This window comes from Zerene cesonia, chromosome 18 (assembly GCF_012273895.1).
Source record: "Zerene cesonia ecotype Mississippi chromosome 18, Zerene_cesonia_1.1, whole genome shotgun sequence".
Taxonomy (NCBI): Eukaryota; Metazoa; Arthropoda; class Insecta; order Lepidoptera; family Pieridae; genus Zerene; species Zerene cesonia.
In genome coordinates, this window is record NC_052119.1 from 3,510,800 (window position 1) to 3,531,285 (window position 20,486).

The following is a 20,486-nucleotide window of genomic DNA, read 5'->3' on the forward strand; positions in this document are numbered from 1 at the left end:
TTAAAGTGGTTTTATCAGCAAGGTGTAGGTACCACACCCCCACGGAAGAAAGACGAGACTGTGTTTCGTTCGTTGAGTGGGGAAGCCCGGAGCGGGTAATAGACGGAAGATATTCGCAGAGACACCATCTGTGCGACAGGGGCGGTGGTGATCACTTACCAAAAGCTCAGTGGCCCACTATAACATAAAAAAATCAATACAAATACCAAAGTAGAAATAAAAAAGCTGTGATAAAATAAATAAAAAATTTATTTACATTAAGTATCTCATACAAAATATTAATTCCAAATGTCAGTTATGTATCTTCTCTCTTTTTGCATGTCATTCACGTATTTTTCTGCTTCCTGTGTCGTAATATTATCATATTTGATAAGAGAATCAATCAAAACTTCCTTCACTTGTGATGCAATAACTTTAACGTCCCCACAGATATATACATAAGCACCAGATTTGATTAATTTTATAAGTTCTGCTGCGTTTTCTATAAGAGCATCCTGAAACGCAAACAATATTATCAATCTGGTTGGCCAATTCCATTTAAAATAAATCATATTTTCAGTTGTAAGTCAACGTAAATATTTGAATAAGCATACATGCAATTGGATTATTTTTAAAGTATAAGGAGATTCTGAAATATGGCGCATGCATGTATCATAACAGATCCCATCACTATTGTCTATTTCAATAGAAAGGTGCCAATGTTGAAATCTAGTATAAAATAAAATTTTTATTTTATAGTTTGTGAGATAGCTCTATCTTGAGTTGCTAAAGTATAGGCTAAATATAATGAAAAGTGAAGCTTTTCAGATAAAATATAATTTAATGATGCTTCTTTACTCACCTGTACATATTTGTTTTTGCAATTATCCACCCTTGAAAATGCTGTACTCAAATTGCTCAGAATATTTTTATTCAAAAAGGTGTTTAATTCCTTCTCATACAAATGATCCAAATGAGGACTGCGGCAACCAAAAAAAAGCCATGCAGGGCCCAAGTCTTTGTTTGAGTTGTTATTTCTTATATATTCCCTCTCTTCAAGAAATCCAATGAATGGAGCCACTCCTGTACCAGGACCTATTAATATTATGGGTGTGCCTGTGTCAATGGGGAGTGTAAATCCATTCAAATTTCGCCTTAAATAAATTGGTATTTTATTATTGCTCTCACTGTTAATATTTAAGTTCCCCATTCTGACCTCCAAACTATTGTTTAATATTAATTGTTCCATCCACCCACTTGTCAAACCTCTCCTCTTATTCCCAATATCCATTACAGAAAAGCAGATCTTAATTAAATTTGAGTGTGAATTAGAACTATTAACAATTGAATAAGGCCTTGGTAGCAATCTAGGTAGATGCTCAAATATTACTTGTACAGGGGGTTTGCATGATTTAAACATATGAAGAAGATCAAGGAAACAAATGTTTTTATTAAGAATATCTGATGTGTACTTTGTGGATCCTTCTTTACTACAAAGATACTCAAGAACCTTCCTTTCTTTTTCATCTTTTGTATGTCTAGATAATGCTAGCAGGAATAACTGAAAAGATTTAAAATTGAATTTTATTAAGTGTTCTGAAAATATCACTACATATATATATACAAATAATATAAAGATGAAGAGATGGTTTGGTTGAATGCGCTAGTCTCAAATACTACTGGTCCAAATTGAAAAATTCTTTCAGTATTAGATAGCCCATTTGTTGAGGAAGGCTATAGGCTATAATGTATACCACAGGTGGACAGCTAGTTTGATATGCTGGCATGTTCAAATGGCAGAATTATTTAATTTTTTGTTCAAACTTCAAACTTTGCATACCACTATTTACAAGTTCTTTATTCATGCAGGAAAACAATTTTATTAATAAAACACTAGTATGGATTGACACAAAGAATGTTCTGGTAGAATAAGACACAGTCAAGCAAGTAATCAGTGAAAATAAATTGTGAATAAAATACCTTTTTTACTACCCCTCTTAAATCCACACAGTATGTTAAAACATATTCTATACTTGACTTCACTGGTATGTGGAGAGGAATTTTTCCTTTTTTGTCTGGTTCTATAGATAAATTATATTGGAGATCTTTGACATCATCAAGATCCAAATGGGAGATTACTGTACTAACTTCCAAGGCATTGTTTCTTGGTATAACACCTATGGTATCACCAGGACTGAAGACAAAATTACTGCCCTGTAATATAGAAGAAAAAATATTGTTAAAATTTTTTTATTTATTTTTCCTTAAGATTAACATATAAGTATTAGTGCCTTAAACTGTCATAATAATTTATATAAAAGACTTTTTTATGCCACCATCGGTAACGGAGCTGATGGGTCACCTGTTGGTACGCCTTACCAAAATAAGTTGGCATTAAATCAACTGCAGAACTTGCTCCTCTACAAATCGATTGCCAACAAAAATTGGAAAGGGATTAAGAAAGAATTTACGAGAGGAATAATAGAATAGAGTTAGAAAAAGGATATGGCCCCCGGCTCTCCCCACTCTACGTACGAAACACAGTAGCATGTAACTATTTCACAATGGTCTTCTTGGAGGTATGGTTCTTTTAGTGCGAGCTGGCCCAATTCCCTGCCAAAGCATGCTCGACTCGCACATAAAAATCTGAGTTTATTGTGTGTTAAGATCATAAATCATAATGCTATAATATAAATAATTAATTAGTGTGTATCATTACAAATACGTACAGAAATATCAAAATCTATCTCGTAGATATCCTTGCATTCGTCGTTCACAGCAGATAATCTCCGCCAACTCTTTATACAACTCAGAAATTGATCAGATCGTGCAAATGGTAGTACTGGTTTCGATACAATATATTCTGCGTTACAACACTAAAAGAAACAAATATTATCATTTTTAAATGTTATAAATATTAACGTTAAATAAAATTTTAGGTTAACTTACTTTGGATTTCCCATAAGTAATCTGTAAGAAGCATTCTTTTACATTTGGTAAAGTAAGACTAACCAAAGACTTGTTTTCTTTAATTAAATCTAGGTAATTTTGTACGAGCACCATATTTATATTTACCGCTTACTTAAATATTTAACTGTTAACTTAATTAATTTCGTAACATTTCACCATAATTATGATTCATATATTTCTAGAAATTAAATAAAAAACATTGCGTTTGATCGGAAGGCGGAAATCACATTTTGAATTTGAAACTTGTCAAATGTCATTCACTTGACTAGTCAGATTTGACAACGTAGACATAGCGATATAATATTATGGACTATGGAACAGAGTAGTAGTATAACACCTAGTATGGTAATATATTATCTGTAATAATAATACTACGGTAAATAAAGATAGAAAACCGTAAACTTAGAGATTACTCTACATTACATATTATAATTGTTCTCTATATTTACGATACTATACAAACTCCTACGAAAATTATAAATATCCATTTTTTTTTATTTTTTTTATGTCACAGTCGGCAATGGAGCTGGTGGGACCCCTGATGGTAAACGCTACCACCGCCCATGGACATTTGTAGAGGCGTTTGGTCGATTGCAGACCTTACGCCTCTACAAATGCCGACTTTAAATTGGGAAGGGATTAAGAAAGGATTAGGATAAAGGAAAGGATTGGGAAGGGGAAGGAAAAGGATATGGGCCTCCGGCTCCCCCACTCACCGAACGAAACACAGCAGAATGCTATTTCACGCCGGTCTTCTTCCATTCTCATAACAAACAACAAATCAGTATATTCTATATAGTAGTATTGTACTTAAAAACCTTTTTCACATCTATATCTCAGACACTGACAACTGGCAACATTTTCGAATAATTTATTCTCTTTACAACATGTTATTTGCTTTCTTACGAATGAACCTTTCCTTGATTTACCTGCGCAGATCACCAAATGTCTTGTAAACCTACGTTGAATACGTTCTAACCTAAGGATGTGTGTCGTGTGACACCATAACGTTCCAATTTTGATGGAAGAATAGAAATAGAGACAGTGTCAAACGCTTTAGAGAGGTCCAAAAATAGAGCCACAGTCAATTGGTGCTCAAAATTATTAACAATGCAATTCGTTAATGGCAGTAGTACATCTTCTGTGGAAAAGCCCCGTCTAAATACGAATTGGTTATTTGTAAAAAAATTATTGGCGTTAAGAAAGGCCTCTTGTTTAGGACTTTTTCGAAGATTTTAAATAAAGCTGTCATCACAGATATTGGGCGATAATTTGTGATACTGTCTCTATTTCCATTTTTAGCTCAGCTTTCTTAAATACACGGGGAAAGACACCTTTTGAAATGCAAAAGTTTAGGACGTATAATCCATATCCATACCCACATTCGCAAAATAGCTATTAACTGAATTGACGGATAGCTCTGCACAACTTCAAGAAATTAGTAAGTTATTTGCATTTGATTCTTTTCTTTTGTGTCCGGACATCTCCTTAGTAACATTCCATGCGGCCCTGGGATCCTTCCTAATCTTCTGAAATTTACTATGCTCATATTCCCGTTTAATTTTCTTTAAAAGCTTATTACAGAACCTACGGTAACGAATAAATATCAATTTGTCGAGAAAATATTTTATGGTTTTTCTTAAATTTACGATATATCCAAGTCCTTTATAGTTTCGAAATAAAACAAATTTATTTGGACGTCAATGTTTATTTCAAATTTCAACGGACCCAACTGAAAAATAAATAAAACGTATAAATAAAATGGAAATATATAATAAAAAAGACTGAACACTAAAAGTCTTACGATCCATAGGAACTCCGTGATCTTCAGTAAAGCCCTCCACACATTCAGGACAAAGAGTTGTATCGCAAGGATTCGGTGTGGTGGTCGGGAAGGCAGGAGTTAATTCGACAGGTGGAGGCTAAATAATAATAACAGTAAAAAAATCGGAAAAAATAACAAAATTTTCAATTGATCTGTAGCTATATATGGATTATGTACCTCTAGTCTATATAAATACGATAAACGACAGGGATCCCAAGTAGTACAAAGTGTGGCATTGTGCATCATATCTTTCCGAGGTTCATCACCAAAATAGTCGAATGTTATAACGATGTTATTATCGATTGCGCACAGACTTAAAAATTCATCTACCGAAACCTAAAAAGATCACATTTCATATTTGTATGTAAAACATATTCATTCATAGCAAACTGAAATACAATAACTGACTTTTGTTTTATTTCCGCAATCCAAGGTTCCATTTTGAAAATAATTGTTTTCTCTTTCACCATTACCGAGACAGAACATCCAACCTTCGTGGAACGAGTATTCAATCGGCGCTACTTCAGCCTCTATGCATGGATCCACAGAGACTGGAATTGATTGCTTTCCATACGTACATTTTCTTTCATGCATGTTAGCTTGCACTCTGTATGCATCCAAATCCGGTTCGGAACCTTCTGGGCATTTATAATAATTACCTATAAACAAACGTAAATGCATGATATAATCTAAAAGTTTGTGTTCTAAGTCAAATCTTGTAATTATTTATTTAATGCTTAATTGTACATGAAACTAAAATATAATTTAACATAAAAAGAATGAATACAATCACATATCCACACTAATATTATAAAGTTTCATATTTTTGTATGTTTGAAACGTTTTCACGTTAAAGCCACTGGATCGATTTTAAAAAATTATTTCACTTCATCACCATTACAAAAATGTAACTTCACTGAGTGGTATAGGCTATATGGACTATAGTATTGTTATCTGTGATATGCACCACGGGGGAAAGCCGCATCAGCTTGTACATAATAATGATATAGAATCTTGTTAAATTTACACTTCTTTTAACAATTTCTATCTACTAATTACTGTTATATTGTTATTTTTTTTTTGCTTAAATATGTGTACGGTCTTAGTAATGATGTTTTCAATTGCAAATTATTTATTAAATTTTTAATTTAATTTCTTATTGACATAGTGGCTGTATGTTATTTAATTTAATTTATTATTGTTATCTAATGAGCGACAAATAAAAAATATTACAATCGGCGGCCTTATCACTGCAGTGATCTCTATGAGGGAAACTTGTTAGCTTGGCGATAAATACCTCCGTTGTACAATTTGTTATGATGAAGGTGCTTTTATCGACATTTACTGATATTCAATAATGTTAAAATAATACCGTTTTGTATTATGTATGTCGTTTTCTTAGAAGCGCTTATTACTGTCCGAACGGTAAGGCCATTGCCACCACTTTTGATATTTTCCATTAGCACCTCTTGAGCCGCTCTCTGTTCACGTGACCATTTTGCTGCCTCTTCAGCTAGTATCTGTCGACTTACTTTGCCCTCGGATTGTAATGACTACAAGGTATATGATTATATATATGATATGTATGTAATGTAGTAAACAGTAATAGTAATAAACAAATTGTCTTATATGCATAGAGAATAGAAAGAAAAATTTTACATAGCTTTCTATGTAAAATTTTTCACAGATGTACGTATAACGTAGCAACTATAAATGTTAACATAAATAGGTTTTAATATTTGGTTATTTCTTATATGCCTATTATGTATTAAAAAATTAATGCAATACGTAACGTAATCTACTTCTAATTTTATATAACATATGTAATTATTATCTTATAGCTATATAATATGATTTGCCACTGGCGAGGTGGTGAAATGCTTATAAATTAGAAATGTGTCTAGTACATAAATAACGTATTACAAACCCGTCATCATCTGGAAAAAGTTTAACTTTGTTACCTGTGGTGGACTTTCCATGATAACATGAGGTCTTCCTAGTGTATGCTGCCAAATCAATTGAGCGGCAACTTTGTGTTTGGCGCTATGGTGAAGCGGTTGAATTTGCAGTATTCCGTACCACGCCAGCTCTCTATAAACACTATCTGGCAAGTAGCCCGTCTAGTAAACAAATAATCCGCATTATCCGGACAAAAATTATATTTATACATATGTTGAAAAAACAAACGCTTCATTTAATTGCTACTATAGGCAAGCCATCATAACCTTGCATATTTTTTATGTCAGGATGAGTTGATGCGTTTTTGAAAATAAACTCACTTCAATCATAATTTTATACAGGTAAATTTAACTTACCGGCATGAAGTCCATATGCCACTGAAAATATAAATTAAGCTTCGTACTTTTTCATACTCTACGTATTTTATGAATGTGTAATTTGTATTTGTGCCGATTACCTACCTCTTCTTCCGGTTGTTCTGTTGGAGCCATATCTAATTAAAGTAAAATAAAGAAAATATGATCTATATTATACAATAAAGAAAAATAAATATATTATACACAATAAAAAAAAATATTCATATCGACTCACAATTATGTACACTATTAAATATAAAAAAAGTTAAGATTTACCTTCATAATCTTGAGAATATACTGCGAAAAACTGAATAGACATAATAAACAATTAATACAACGTGAAAAAAAAGTATTCTGATTAGTTAATTATTAGTAATTACCATACCATTACAACGAATGATACTAAGCATAGCACCATAGTTTATTTTCAATTTACCTATGATTTACAATAACTATTCTCAGGGAAGTTCAGAACTGTGAAAATACTTTGAAGAACCAATGCAACGATTAATCTAGTTTGTAGCATGTTATCAAAAATGCCGATAACTTTGATTTGCTTGTTAGTTGATACAGTACTAATATTTTAATTGGAACGATTTAATAATTGCTTTATCAGAAGATCGTTGCCTTTCAATAAATATCCATTCTATCTTGGAATCGCGATCAGGCACTACTATACTATTATGATGCATGTTATACAGGTCCACACAGCACAAAAGTTTTGCACAAAGGGCACGTGTAGTCACGTCTACACTTTTGGGGTAGGTACTTGGAAGTTGGCACGAAAATTCATATTATTTTCGCCTTAAAAAAGTCGTTACGGGCTTTGACGACGTAAAATCAAACCGTTCGTTAGTATCGCAAAACTTTTTCGATTTCCTTCTTTTATCACAAGTATAAAAAAATGAATTTTGCATTTTAATGTAAGAGAATATACGATTAAGAATTAAATACTTATTATTTCATTTCTTTTATAATTTCAAAGTGGTATAATCTCGAGAATCTGTGCATACAGCAATAAAGTTGTAATCTGTGCTACAAGATTTTTTTTGTAAAAACAAGCTTTTTGTGTACAGAATTGGGCTGTGCCGATTTATGGATTTTTAATGTTTTATGAATTAAACCAAGAAACATTATTATAAGGAGTAGTATATAAAACCATACAAAATGAACACGCTCGATAAGCAACTGGCTGATCTACGTATTTATGCGAACGAGCTAGATGCTAAATTGCAAGATGATATAAATACAGCGAAAAGAAAACCTTCCATACCGCCCAAGAAATCTAAACCACCACTGCCACAAATACCTCAAAGCTACAGCGTAAAGTCTGCTTGCGAACCGTCCTATTCATCAAGACTAGAATCAGGGAGTCGCACGAGCTCCACCTATTCAAACCTAGTGCCCGTCAAAAGTTGTATCGTACGAAATTCCGCAAGAGGTAGAAGCGGAGATGTGCTTCTCTATAGCAATTTGGTTCCTCCTGGAGGCACTAGTCATGTATACACGAATGTTCCAATGCAGCGGCCGATGGAGAACTTTTATGATAGAGATGCAGTGTCCGAAGTGTCTCGTATCAGTGATTTGGGTATACAGTCGAATTATAGTGAACTACGGCGTCCTGGATCTGCTTATCCGCCTTCGTCAGCATCCGTGAACGCCCAAGATTTCTCCACGTATGGTGGATCTCAGGCATCATCTACTTACGAGTCATTGTATGAGCCCATAAACCCTCGTCCTTGTAGTCAATTATCTGGAACCTCCTTATATGGGGGCTATGTTGGGACTACAATCGAATCCACCCCTGAACCAGATGATGCGCTATATTGTGGCAATTGCTACAGATGTGGTGAAAAAATTTTGGGTGAAACAACAGGATGTACTGCTATGGAGAGGATTTATCATATTAAATGTTTTTGCTGCCAACAGTGTGGGATTAACTTACAGGTAAATTACATAATAGCTAAGTAAATAATTTCAATGGAATATACATTCAATTACACACTATATTCAAATGACTACTGTTATTTAGCATCTCATGAGGAACATTATAAATTAAAAAATTAAATTGTTAATATTTGCATTAATAAGAAAGATTTCTTCATATAAAAGCATCCTGATTAAAAATATGTTATTTAAAAAAATTAAACCATTGAATGAATTTTATTGAAATTTGGAACAGAGATTTATTTGTTATATATATTTATCTATTTTGAAATGATACAACACCACCACAACAACACCACTATAAATCACTTTCTTAGTTTTAAATAAGTTGTATAGAATAAATTATCTGGAATTTAAAAAAAAATCTAATCTGCCTTACACTGATATAAAATTCTGTCATATTTTTTCAGGGCCGACCATTTTATGCCGTACAAGGAAAAGCATTATGTGAGAGGGATTATTTAGAAACATTAGAAAAATGCTGTGTCTGCAGTGATCCAATCTTGGACCGCATACTTAGAGCTACGGGAAAGCCATACCATCCTAGATGTTTTACCTGTGTTGTCTGTCAGAAAAGCCTGGATGGTATACCCTTTACAGTAGATGCTGTCAATCGTATACATTGTATTGAAGATTTTCATAAAAGGTAGTTAGTCCTAACTTTCAGATTTTTATCTTAAATTGTTTGAATGCATTCATGGAACTAAACTTTTGCAATGGATAATTATTTATGAAAGCAGAAAACACCTGAGCTCAGTCAGATGTAATAAAAAGGCACGCTAAAATAATAATTACAATTATTACATGAATTATTTATTCAGATTATATATTAATAATACCTTTATCATTTTAAAAAATATCTATTGAAATGGAATACATAGTCAGTAGCAGCTTTACACAATACAATTATTATAACATATCTATTTTTCAGGTATGCTCCTCGCTGTGCTCGTTGTAGGGAACCAATTGTACCAGAAGGTGGTGCTGAAGAAACTGTGAGAATTGTTGCTTTAGATAAAAGTTTTCATATAGCTTGCTATGCTTGTGAAGATTGTGGAGCATCCCTCTGCTCAAGAGAAGAGGGCAGAGGCTGCTACCCACTCGATGATCATTTGTATTGTAAAGAGTGCAATGCAAGGCGTATTCAAGACCTTTCACGAAATATAAATTAATTGGTACAAGTTAAAGATTATCTTAATGTTGCTACTTAAAATAATCAATATTTTATTTCGAAATTATATCTGTGTTAACTAAAGCTGGCATGTTCACAGTGTTCACAGTATTCACACTAATACAATTTCTCTATGTAGGATTTTTAACAAATGTGTTTAAATGAAAGGACATCTCTGATGATGATAAATAAGTCTAATAATTGACTAGCAACTAGCAAAAGTATGTTATATTTTTTAGCAAATAGTCAAAACAATAACTCTCTCTTTCATACTCATAAGTCTGTCTCCGCGCGACAGAGACGGATTGACATTTGAGTTTTTTCACAGACTGTACACAATATGTATAGTGTTGAACGTGTCAGCTTTCGATACCAGACTTTATACTCAATGAACTTGCCTATACGATATCCCTATACAATATCCTGATTAATTTTAAAAATAAATTATGACAAAAAAAAATGATACCTAAGCAAACTTCACTAAGAATCTTTTTTTAATTAATAAGGCTGGACTATCTAGTGATATTGCCCGATACCATATAGCTGTTTGGTAAAATTATTAAGGATAAGCATGCTTTCAAATAGGTTTTTTAAAGTCAGTATTATATGATTAATAATAGAAAGTATTATATTTGCAAATGTGTGCATCTATACAATAACCTTAATATTATTACGTGACTACATTTGAAAAAACAAAAAATAATACATTCCGCATTGCATTTAAATATAATAGAATATTTGTAAGGCTGTGTAGAATTTTTACAGTATTATATGCAAAGGATTTTATGAGTGATTTTAGAATTATTGTTTCGGTAGGATTAAGAATATACACATTATTGTATAGAAATAAAAATATTATGTATCTTTTTGTATTTTAATACTAGAGTATATTTATGCTTTCATAGACATTTAAACATTTGCAGCTAAAATAATTGTACAATATATGTTGTGTAATAAATTAACAAGACATCATATAAATATTGTATTTTAAATTACTATGAACTTTATTATGCCATATATACTTGACTTTCAATATGGTTAGGTTACTCTTTAAATGTGCCATTGTGTGTTAGTTAAATTTGATTCTTGGTTGTGTATTTTTTTTAATCTATGAATTAATTTTTCAATGTACTTACATGTTTATAGTTTTATTGATTCATTGTAAATATGGAATTCTGATTTGATATAATTGAATGCTTACTACACATCACATGTAAATCTAAAACTCAGTTTTATTGTACTTATGTTGTGTTTAAATGTTAATTTTGTGTAATTTATGTTAATATATACAGCATGTGAAGAAAAAGCAATCTTAGTGGCAGGCCTAAACATAGATAATGAGAACGACACAATTTCTTATGTATTTACATTAGAATCCTCCCATAAACATAGAACTTACTTTTTCTTAATGTGTCCATGTGTAATCGACTTAATAGTAGTCGCTTTTGGCTGTTATTGTCCTAAGTATCACGTTGTATTGTAATTGTAGTGTAAAGCATGTAATTTAAATTAGAAATTTGATTGTCATGTGGGACACACCAACACCTTTCCTCACCATGTCATATGTGTGGTGAATGCACTTCGAAGATCTACACTTATTCTATTCTTAACTGTCAGTACTTTCGCTAATAGTTGTTGTGATTGTATGAATATATGGAAAACATAAAAAATGGTTTTATTTATACTATATTAATTAATTTTCTAATTCATTTCATTAAAGTCAAATGTATGTGTCAATGTATGAAATGTGAATAGGAGGAAAATAAAATATAATAATCATTTTGTCAATTAAATTTTTATTCTGCATACTAAACATATACAACATTTTTCAAGCGTACATCTTCAATCCATTTAAATTCTTAACTAACTTAACATCTAACTAACAAGAAGACTTTGGCTTCTTTTCAAACGATTAATATAAGACATTAAAAATAACACTTCATCTTACTCGAAACTTTTTTAACAAATGCAAATATTGGCTGAAAAATTGTCCCTTATATTAAAGAAATAGAAATTAATAAAATGTAGTTTTAATATTTCGTTTTATCGAACGGAAATACAAATTGGATTTATGGTACATACACGTTTTTATTAACTGTCCCTAAATCTTGTACTAAATATGTAACTATCACAAAGGAAAATGAAATTAAAAACTTATGTACATACTAAACGCGAGGTGAATCATATTTACAAAATGTATTACATTGTTTTTACGGGACCTTTTTTAGGTTATTGAAGTAACTGAGCGTAAGTGTGAAATGAAAACTCTCTTAGAGATTCAAATTATTATAACCAGTCTATTAGTTGCCTCAAGTGCCCGATTACATATTTACATCGCTTTGCGTTTCGGGCGCTTACAACTTTTTATATTATATACCATCTAATAATTCTTAATACTTTCTTTTACACTAAGGTTAGTTAGTAGGTCTGTTGGGGAAACACCGATTGAGTTATTATCAACTTAAGATATTATTTAAAAGCTGAAAGTGACACTGCGACTGTGTTAAACTATTATATTTGACTGATCATTTATCTACTTTTGCTCATAAAAAATATAAAAAAAGAAAATTAAATAATGTCCATACATAAGAGTTAAGAATAATTTTAATGTCTTGTAAGGAAAAGTGTACATCAATAATAATAACTCATCATCACTAGTAATTTTAAGTAATGTTTATTAGAGCTCACTGGAAAAATATCAAACCAAATGCAAATTTTTCACTAAAAGGCATCCCTTATCAATAATATTATGTTAAAATATACAAGTTTATTTACATCGGAATAAAGGAATGTAAGGGTATACCTTGTCTAACGGATTCAATAAATTTACATCAATTAAAAATTTACATAAGTTTACCTCTTACACCTTAACATTAAAGCTATGTTAAAACTTAAAACAAATTCAAAACATAAACAAATTTGGAAAAAAGCTTCATTTCGTTTTCTCATCATACCGTTGAGTGTAATAAACGTAAATGATAGGAAAGCTGAAAAGATTTATGTATCTGTTTAGATGGTACTAAAATCCCAAAAAATGGCATGTATAGATACACCATCCCATTATACCTTTTATTCCCTGTTGGAAACTAATAAAGTATCAAACTGTAATTTATATTATTAAATCTTACAACCAAACCCAAAACAAACTTCTGTATAAATTAAAAACTTAAACCTCGTATAATCACTAATATTATCTGAATGAACTCTTCCTGCGCTCAGTTTTCTCAACACTGGGATTCCATTCGCCATCATCAGGATCATCGCCTTCGAACACGAGCGGGGACATGGGCGATAGCGAACTTGACTCTTCTATTTCCTCTTCGATCCTCGGGGGCGAAGGCTCGGGACTACTCTGGTGGTAAGACTCCGGCATCATTGATAACATGTCTTGGTACATATCGTCTGGTAGTGGAAACTTTCGAGGCGTGTAAGGTCTCTCGGTCTGTGAATGAAACAATCATATTGTATTTGATATATTTTGGTTTTCAAATATATATGAAACACAAACTACACTACTTTACACTGTGACATGGTCAACACATCTGTATCAATTTGTAATGATATTAAAAATTACGACATAAAATTTTAGCATTTCATTATTAAATTACGATCACTAAGACTAGAGCTTATTACCTCATCATTAGAAGAGTTCGAATGTACAGATTGCGCTTGCGGTTGCGCCTGCTGCGATTGCACGTGCGCCTGCGGCTGTGGAACTTGTGATCTCGATCTGGGTTGTTGTTGGTGCTGGTGTTGATGTGCGTTCTGTTGTTGACTCTGATGGTTAACATGTTGCGAAGTGTTCTGTTGGGATTGTTCCGTCTCCGTGTTAACTCGTCTCGACCGCTGTTTGCGTAAATATCTGTTCCTCTCGCTGGTCTCGGCGCGCATGTGTCGCTCCTCCACGGCCGGTTCGGATATGTCCTCCTCCTAGAATTTTATTTTATGAGCATCATAACGTGATTATGTAAAAATAAATCACCATTTACTTTGGTACCGTCATAAAGATTTCTTATAATTTGTAGACGGTTTATGAAGAAAATTTAAAAAATTGGAAACTGAAACTGTTGGTTGGCGATGACAATACTTATCAAAATCAAAACCACTTAATTCCTAGTACTAGCCTGTATAAATAATAATTAATTACCGTTTTAACGATTAATTTCAATGTCTAAATAAAAATCATACACTCACATCACTCTCATCCACCAAAGTGTGACTTGAATTTGAAATTCCATTATTCAGTTTTGGTGGAGGTATGTCCATAACACGCCATCTGTAATAAATTGCAATACATTTAATAGTACAATTATTGTATTATACTTGCAGCATTTAACTGCAATTTAATAATATTTTAATAATTTATTAAAATTTATTTAAGAAAAAATGTCAAGCACTTTACATAGTACTGTAATAATTAACGTAATAGTAGTAAAGTTTTTTCTATTCTTTCAAAAAATTTCTCATTTATAAAAAGCATTTCAATGCTATAAAACTAAAAATTAAAAGTAGTAAAGTAGTTAAAAGATACACATAATATGTATATGATGTACACATAAAATGTAGTTTATGGTTAATTTTTCAAAGTCATATTAAGATATGAAATTGATTTGTATGTTAAAATTTCTAATGTGTTCATAGAGAAAGGTACCAACTTTGGTGTTATAATTTCCTTATAAGTAAGTATTTCGGGTCTCGTGTTGGCTGCTATACTCTGCGGAATGACGATATTGTCGATGTCGTAGGACTGCCGGCGCCAGCCACGCGACTCCGTACTCGGTCTACCACGGCCCCTTTAATAGGAACAGAAATATACGTTTTAGAATTTATTTATAATATTACGGGTAATTTAAGCAGCACAAATGACGAAGGGTGGTAAGGACCTCGATTTTGAAAAATCAGGGGATCGAACGAGGCGAACAAGCAAACAAGCGTTATTGTTATTTTGTTTGTTAGATTTTAATCATTAAATAATTTTCTCAACTTATATTTCTTATATCAAAAACTTGCATGCCATTTCTTACCTCTCTTGTCCAGATGTAGAGGTGTCATCATCCCGATCACGCTCTTTAACTTTTCTGGATAATGGCGGTCGCCCACGTTTTAGTCCTGCAATTTAATAACGACCAAAATTAATTGACAAACTGGTTATGATAGCCTAAGGTAAATGATCTCACGGTAAATCTATAGATATTAATCTGTATGCTATGCAACATTGTTTTATAGAGTACATTTATTCATCCTTTGAATTTATGGTGATGATAATAAGTCTACGCATCTTATTTAAAAGCTTTTTTTTTTTAAACAACAATATATATATATAGGAAATGTGAGGTGTACTTAGCTAGAAACATATCTGACAATTATACAATAGATATCATATAAGTGATGTACATATATACATTGGTCGGTGTTACCGTATAAATAAAAGCAAATTAAGCATAATATTTATGCATTGTATGCTCTCATCATGTCAAGGTGTGAGGAAGACGTGCAGACGAACTTTGAACTAAGACTGGATCACATTTATGAATGAGTATTTGCATGCACTCACGCGTGGGTTGCCGCTTGGCGGGGCGCGGCTCGGCGCTGGGCGGCGCGGGGCGCGCGGTGGCCGCGTGGTGCGCGCCGCGGTACGACTTGAAGCGCGCGCGGAACCACGAGCGGGACGTCAGCGCGCTCATGTGCACCGACGCCGGTATATCTGGAATTGCGTATTTGTTCAGGCGTGTAGTATTCATTTTTTCTTTATTCTATTGGGCGAAGAGGCCTATGGTGCTATACAAATTGCAATATTATATTTCATTATGTAAATCTTTTGTTATAGTATTAGGAACTGGTAAATTTATAGTGAATGAAATTGATTATGACAGGAATATTTTAATAGCTAATCTTGTGGAGGTTGAACATGGAAGAAAATGCAATATATCATGATGAAAATGATCCTCAACCACTCCACACTACTGAATATCGAAAGAAAATTATAGTTGAAAATGTAAGTGCCTGTCTTTATAATATTAATGCAGATATGTATCACGCAGACACCTAAACATATGTTAGCTTCCATTCATATGATATCCGCGACCTCAGACTTCTATGTAGTCAACTTCAAGCACCAGTCTCTCACCTTGTACGTCGCTAAGCACCGGGTGGTACGCCGGGTCGACGAGCGCGCGGCGCTGCGCCGGCGCGAGCGTGCAGAACGGCGGCGCCGGCTGCGTCGGCTCCGCGCGCCCCGTGCACACCGCGCACGACTCCACTGGATGCTGGCAACTGCACCTGTAACGTGCATGCGGCTGTGAAAACTACCCATCCTATAAACGACGCTCGGTTGACAAGGGATAACAAAAATCACCAACTACGTGTTTTAACTAAGATTTTTTAATATTGGTCAAGTTGTGTTTTATTTTTAATTTTTAGTTTTTATAGCATTTTTACAATTCTTTATAAACGAAAGAGTAGAAGAAATTCGATTACTGTGGCGGGATCACTAGTGGCCGAGAGGCTAGGCGTTGCTACGGTTTGGCAAAAAACGCGGGTTCGAATCCCGCCTCGTGATCTAATTCTTTCTATTCTTTCAAAATTTCTTAAGTTGTGTTTTGTTAAATCATAAGAAACTGAAGACTCAATCCTTTTGTTTACAATATGAGTTAAAATAGAGGTATGTAGAGATGCAAATGCTGCAAATTTAAAACATAAATTAAATTAATCATAGCTAATAAAACACAAACAAAATCAATTAAGTATAATTATTGATCTGAACAAATGTTACACATAGTTTTTATGTGATTTTTATGTCTTTATCTCAAATAATAACTTATTCATGGTTTGGTATAAAATATTAACAGGCTACTCACTTTATATCGGATGGCTTAGCCGCTTTACTAGTTGCAAGATGTAAATTGTGCATTTGTAGAAGTTTCCGCTTCTTAAATGTGTCCCTTCGCAAGGGTCGCACTCGAGCACAGGTGCAAGGCAAGTCATCGTCATCGCCGGGCAAGCTCCCTTCATAGCCCACTGGTTCACCTTCAAATTCTATGCGACCCTTAGCTTCACGTACCTGTAATGAAACAAATCTAATTTGAATATGTTACACTTTAATATGTTTTTTTACATATTTACCTTAAATCAACATTAAAAAATCCAATGGATAAATGTTTAGAATATGGATAACAATTCAAGGCTATGTCTCTTTTATAGACTTTCATAAACATATTAGTCTTTTATACCAAGTCTAATTAATTATATAGCAACAATATTCATATCATATAATGTAATTTTTCTCTTGGTTTAAATATAAATGCAATATACCATACATTGCCAGCAAACATAGAATTAAAAAGAAAGTGAAAAAATCAATTTCAGGTATTCTTTAAATCCTAATATAAGGAAAAAAAATATAACGTAATGTATACCGTCGATCGTCATGAATCATGCACATAGGTCAAGGACACAATATTTATGGGGATAAACTACAAAGAGTTGTTTCAACAGTATAGCAACAATATCAACCAACTTAAAACATCTATTGTTATCATTTGAAATTATATTGATGAACATATGTACACTAATTTATCCTGTTAATGTATAATGCTCTGAAAACTAAAACTATAATACGAGGGTGGATTGAAAAGTTCGCGGCCTCAACAAGAAAACAAAATAAATTACACACAATAATGTTTTTATTTCTCAACATAATCTCCCTCTAACTCGATGCATTTCTTCCATCTGGTTTGTAAAGCTTCTATTAGTCCAAGAAAATGGGTAGGGTAATTGCGAATTTGAGATTAAAACTTGAATTGTTGATATAATTTACTTTGAGGAATCTAAAAACGAACTGTGCAAGTTTTTTTTAAATTCACCCCCGAGAAGGGGGAAAAAAAATAAAAAAAGTCGTTTTTTTTAAATTTTGTCGAAACCGTAAATGTTAGAAAAAAAAAGTTTTAAATAAAATTTGTAGAGCGTAAAATTTTACACAAAAATGTTTCTATGACTTTTTTTCCTAAAATTGAAATTAACTGAGATAGGGTAGTTAGAAGCTAGGGGATGATACCTATACCAGTTTTAAAATATGATTCCTCAAGGTCCTCAAAATACTGACTAACATAATATATAAATAACCCCTGCAATCATTCTATTATAACTGGCAGTGGACTAAAATCAGGGTTAATGCCCAACCCAAATATACAGCAATTTTACGATGTGATAAGATTAAATTAAACAACATAATATGATTCATAATTATAACGAAGAGTGTCCAACAAACAATAATAAAATGACAGTGTAAGTTCATTGCTTAATTTAGTGAAAAAATTCAAGTAACTAATATAGGCAATATGGTCCCAAATATTTAATTAATGATATTTACTCTGCTTTATTAGAATTATATATGATATAAATTCATCAATTTATTTTCAAACAAATATTCAATGCTTAATGCAGTCCGCTTTAAATTCATACTATATAGAAAAACTGATGGGTATTTATTATATAGGCTTGATATAAAAAGCTATACATAAGTTTTGTATGCCATAACAATGACCTTGACTTGAATTATGTTATTGATGATACTGTTTCATGTAACAACTTGTTCAAATTGTCAGATATCATAATTATAATGGCTGTATCACTTAATGTGTTTATTCACTCAACTGCACAAATAAAGAGTAAAAATACACATAATATGAATATGGAAATAATGGTCTGATGAGAAAAAATGAAAAAAATTATAATATTACCAAGAGTTACACAATACGATGTAACTAAAATATTTTTTACATATATTTATAAATACTCTATAACAATATGATAAATCCTTATTTTCACCCAAGCTGTTATGTAGAATTGGATGTGTACAGTATCATCAACCGACTTAAAAAGAGATAAGGATGTCAATTGTATTGTATTTTTTTTACGCTTTATTACCTACAACTTTTTATGGGGTCCCATTGGAACTTGGTCTAGTTTTGACAATTTGAACATGTTTTTATTGTTTGTATATTTGTTAAAAAGAATTTTATTAGCATTTAAATAACTGACTGGAATCTATATAGTTTTATTTTAACATTTAAACCATTATTCTTTTGTTCCAATTGTTTAATATTTGCAAAATACATTATGAGACTACCCACCTGCTTATGCAGATCATTATGCTGACGTATCTTGTACTCCAACTCTTGAACTTGTGCTTGCAACCAACACCATCGAGAAGCAATTGATGCACGCTTTCTTTGCCAGGACCACAGTGCTCGTTTCTCACTGAAAATTTAAGTCAATATTAATAATGCCTACACATATAATAAAACAGTAACAAGTTAACAACAAATAGGGTACATTGTATTTGGTAAATAGATTAAGGGGACTTCCCATCCATGCATGATAAACAATGGTAAAAACATTATTTTTTAAATAGTCTATGAGATCCACAAAACAAAGTTGTGGGTTTTATTATAAAAATCCAACACATTGTGTTAATCCAGGAGGTATTACATTAAGAGCTCCATATTTAAAATAAGCCTTAATAAGTAAAAAAAACTATGTTCTGAGGCACTTACTGTATTCTGATAAGGACTCAATGATAAAAGTTTTTATAATCTAACAAATTCATGGAACTAGAACCAAGTATGTACTCTCTCAAGCTCAGGTAAATGCAAATTTAAGGCAAGGTATATTACCTTGTGATACAAATTCGAATTACAAACTTCGCAAACTTAGGCTTTGTACTAGTCTTACAAAAAAAGACACATAGGAATATAACAGTTTTAGTAGTTATCAGTATATGAAGAGATGCTCAGTAGTTTAAGACATTTTCTAAAAATGAATCTTAGCAAGATTTATTAATCAGCCCCAAATACAAAATTAGACGAAAATCATTAGTCTTTTCCAGAATTCAGATTACAAACAAATATACAAGAATAGTTTGTAAAGGTATTTATTGGTGACATAATTACTTTTATCAAATTCATATTAAATTAATCTAAATTAAGACCTTTTCTTATTCTGTCCTCATTATTTTTCAATCAATGAAAATATTGAATCCCTACTGATATTATAAATGTGAACGTAACTGTCTGTTTCTACTTCAAACTTAAACCACTGAACTGATTTGGTACAATTATTGAGATTGAAGCTTGTGATGTGACATAGGATAATTTTTATGCCAGAAATGTCATGGAAGAAAGGTAACTGTTCTGATAAAATCCCAGGACTGTTTCTCTTTAATATATATATTAGTTTTAAGTTGTGAATGAACATTAATAAACTGTGTTTTGGTATAAAT

At 32.2% G+C, this 20,486-nt stretch overlaps 4 protein-coding genes across 8 annotated transcripts in view; 1 reads left to right on the forward strand and 3 right to left on the reverse strand.

Annotated features, from left to right (window-relative positions):
* Window positions 1-36: 36 nt before the first annotated feature.
* Window positions 37-3,194, reverse strand: LOC119833735 (methionine synthase reductase). The gene is made up of 6 exons (XM_038357894.1): window positions 2,929-3,194; window positions 2,709-2,855; window positions 1,960-2,193; window positions 842-1,540; window positions 257-494; window positions 37-177 (listed from the first exon to the last, which is right to left on the reverse strand). The coding sequence occupies exons 1-5, from the start codon at window positions 3,040-3,042 to the stop codon at window positions 279-281; spliced, it is 1,410 nt and encodes a 469-aa protein (XP_038213822.1). The 5' UTR covers window positions 3,043-3,194; the 3' UTR covers window positions 37-177; window positions 257-278.
* Window positions 3,195-3,923: 729 nt separating this feature from the next.
* On the reverse strand, window positions 3,924-7,224 carry LOC119834061. Its single transcript, XM_038358338.1, has 8 exons — window positions 7,195-7,224; window positions 7,090-7,110; window positions 6,736-6,894; window positions 6,147-6,327; window positions 5,183-5,433; window positions 4,952-5,110; window positions 4,712-4,871; window positions 3,924-4,090 (listed from the first exon to the last, which is right to left on the reverse strand). Exons 1-8 carry the CDS (start codon window positions 7,222-7,224, stop codon window positions 3,924-3,926), a joined length of 1,128 nt encoding a protein of 375 aa, XP_038214266.1.
* Window positions 7,225-8,160: 936 nt separating this feature from the next.
* On the forward strand, window positions 8,161-11,334 carry LOC119833982 (lipoma-preferred partner homolog). The gene is made up of 3 exons (XM_038358246.1): window positions 8,161-9,036; window positions 9,447-9,682; window positions 9,968-11,334. The coding sequence occupies exons 1-3, from the start codon at window positions 8,257-8,259 to the stop codon at window positions 10,206-10,208; spliced, it is 1,257 nt and encodes a 418-aa protein (XP_038214174.1). The 5' UTR covers window positions 8,161-8,256; the 3' UTR covers window positions 10,209-11,334.
* A 648-nt stretch (window positions 11,335-11,982) lies between these two features.
* Window positions 11,983-20,486, reverse strand: part of LOC119833800 (KAT8 regulatory NSL complex subunit 1) — a 14,131-nt gene continuing 5,627 nt past the window's right edge. For all 5 annotated transcript variants that reach the window (XM_038357982.1, XM_038357981.1, XM_038357985.1 and 2 more), the window contains 9 exons: window positions 19,339-19,465; window positions 17,065-17,267; window positions 16,335-16,486; window positions 15,762-15,911; window positions 15,232-15,316; window positions 14,863-15,000; window positions 14,402-14,483; window positions 13,841-14,137; window positions 11,983-13,649 (listed from right to left, as the gene is read on the reverse strand). In XM_038357982.1, coding sequence (XP_038213910.1) covers window positions 13,398-13,649; window positions 13,841-14,137; window positions 14,402-14,483; window positions 14,863-15,000; window positions 15,232-15,316; window positions 15,762-15,911; window positions 16,335-16,486; window positions 17,065-17,267; window positions 19,339-19,465 — 1,486 coding nt within the window. In that variant the 3' untranslated portion in view covers window positions 11,983-13,397. The remainder of the gene's footprint in view (window positions 13,650-13,840; window positions 14,138-14,401; window positions 14,484-14,862; window positions 15,001-15,231; window positions 15,317-15,761; window positions 15,912-16,334; window positions 16,487-17,064; window positions 17,268-19,338; window positions 19,466-20,486) is intronic.

Excerpts from the sequence above, each read along its gene's own strand:
- LOC119833735 (XM_038357894.1), bottom strand. The coding sequence starts at position 3,042 with ATGGTGCTCGTACAAAATTACCTAGATTTAATTAAAGAAAACAAGTCT. Across the intron at positions 2,856-2,928 it reads TTACTTATGGGAAATCCAAA|TGTTGTAACGCAGAATATAT; the intron begins GTAAGTTAACCT and ends TGTTTCTTTTAG. Across the intron at positions 1,541-1,959 it reads TAAGAGGGGTAGTAAAAAAG|TTATTCCTGCTAGCATTATC; the intron begins GTATTTTATTCA and ends AAATCTTTTCAG.
- LOC119834061 (XM_038358338.1), bottom strand. The coding sequence starts at position 7,224 with ATGGCTCCAACAGAACAACCGGAAGAAGAG. Across the intron at positions 7,111-7,194 it reads CAGAACAACCGGAAGAAGAG|TGGCATATGGACTTCATGCC; the intron begins GTAGGTAATCGG and ends TTATATTTTCAG. Across the intron at positions 5,434-6,146 it reads GACATACATAATACAAAACG|GTAATTATTATAAATGCCCA; the intron begins GTATTATTTTAA and ends GTTTGTTTATAG.
- LOC119833982 (XM_038358246.1), top strand. The coding sequence starts at position 8,257 with ATGAACACGCTCGATAAGCAACTGGCTGATCTACGTATTTATGCGAAC. Across the intron at positions 9,037-9,446 it reads AGTGTGGGATTAACTTACAG|GGCCGACCATTTTATGCCGT; the intron begins GTAAATTACATA and ends ATATTTTTTCAG. Across the intron at positions 9,683-9,967 it reads ATTGAAGATTTTCATAAAAG|GTATGCTCCTCGCTGTGCTC; the intron begins GTAGTTAGTCCT and ends TCTATTTTTCAG.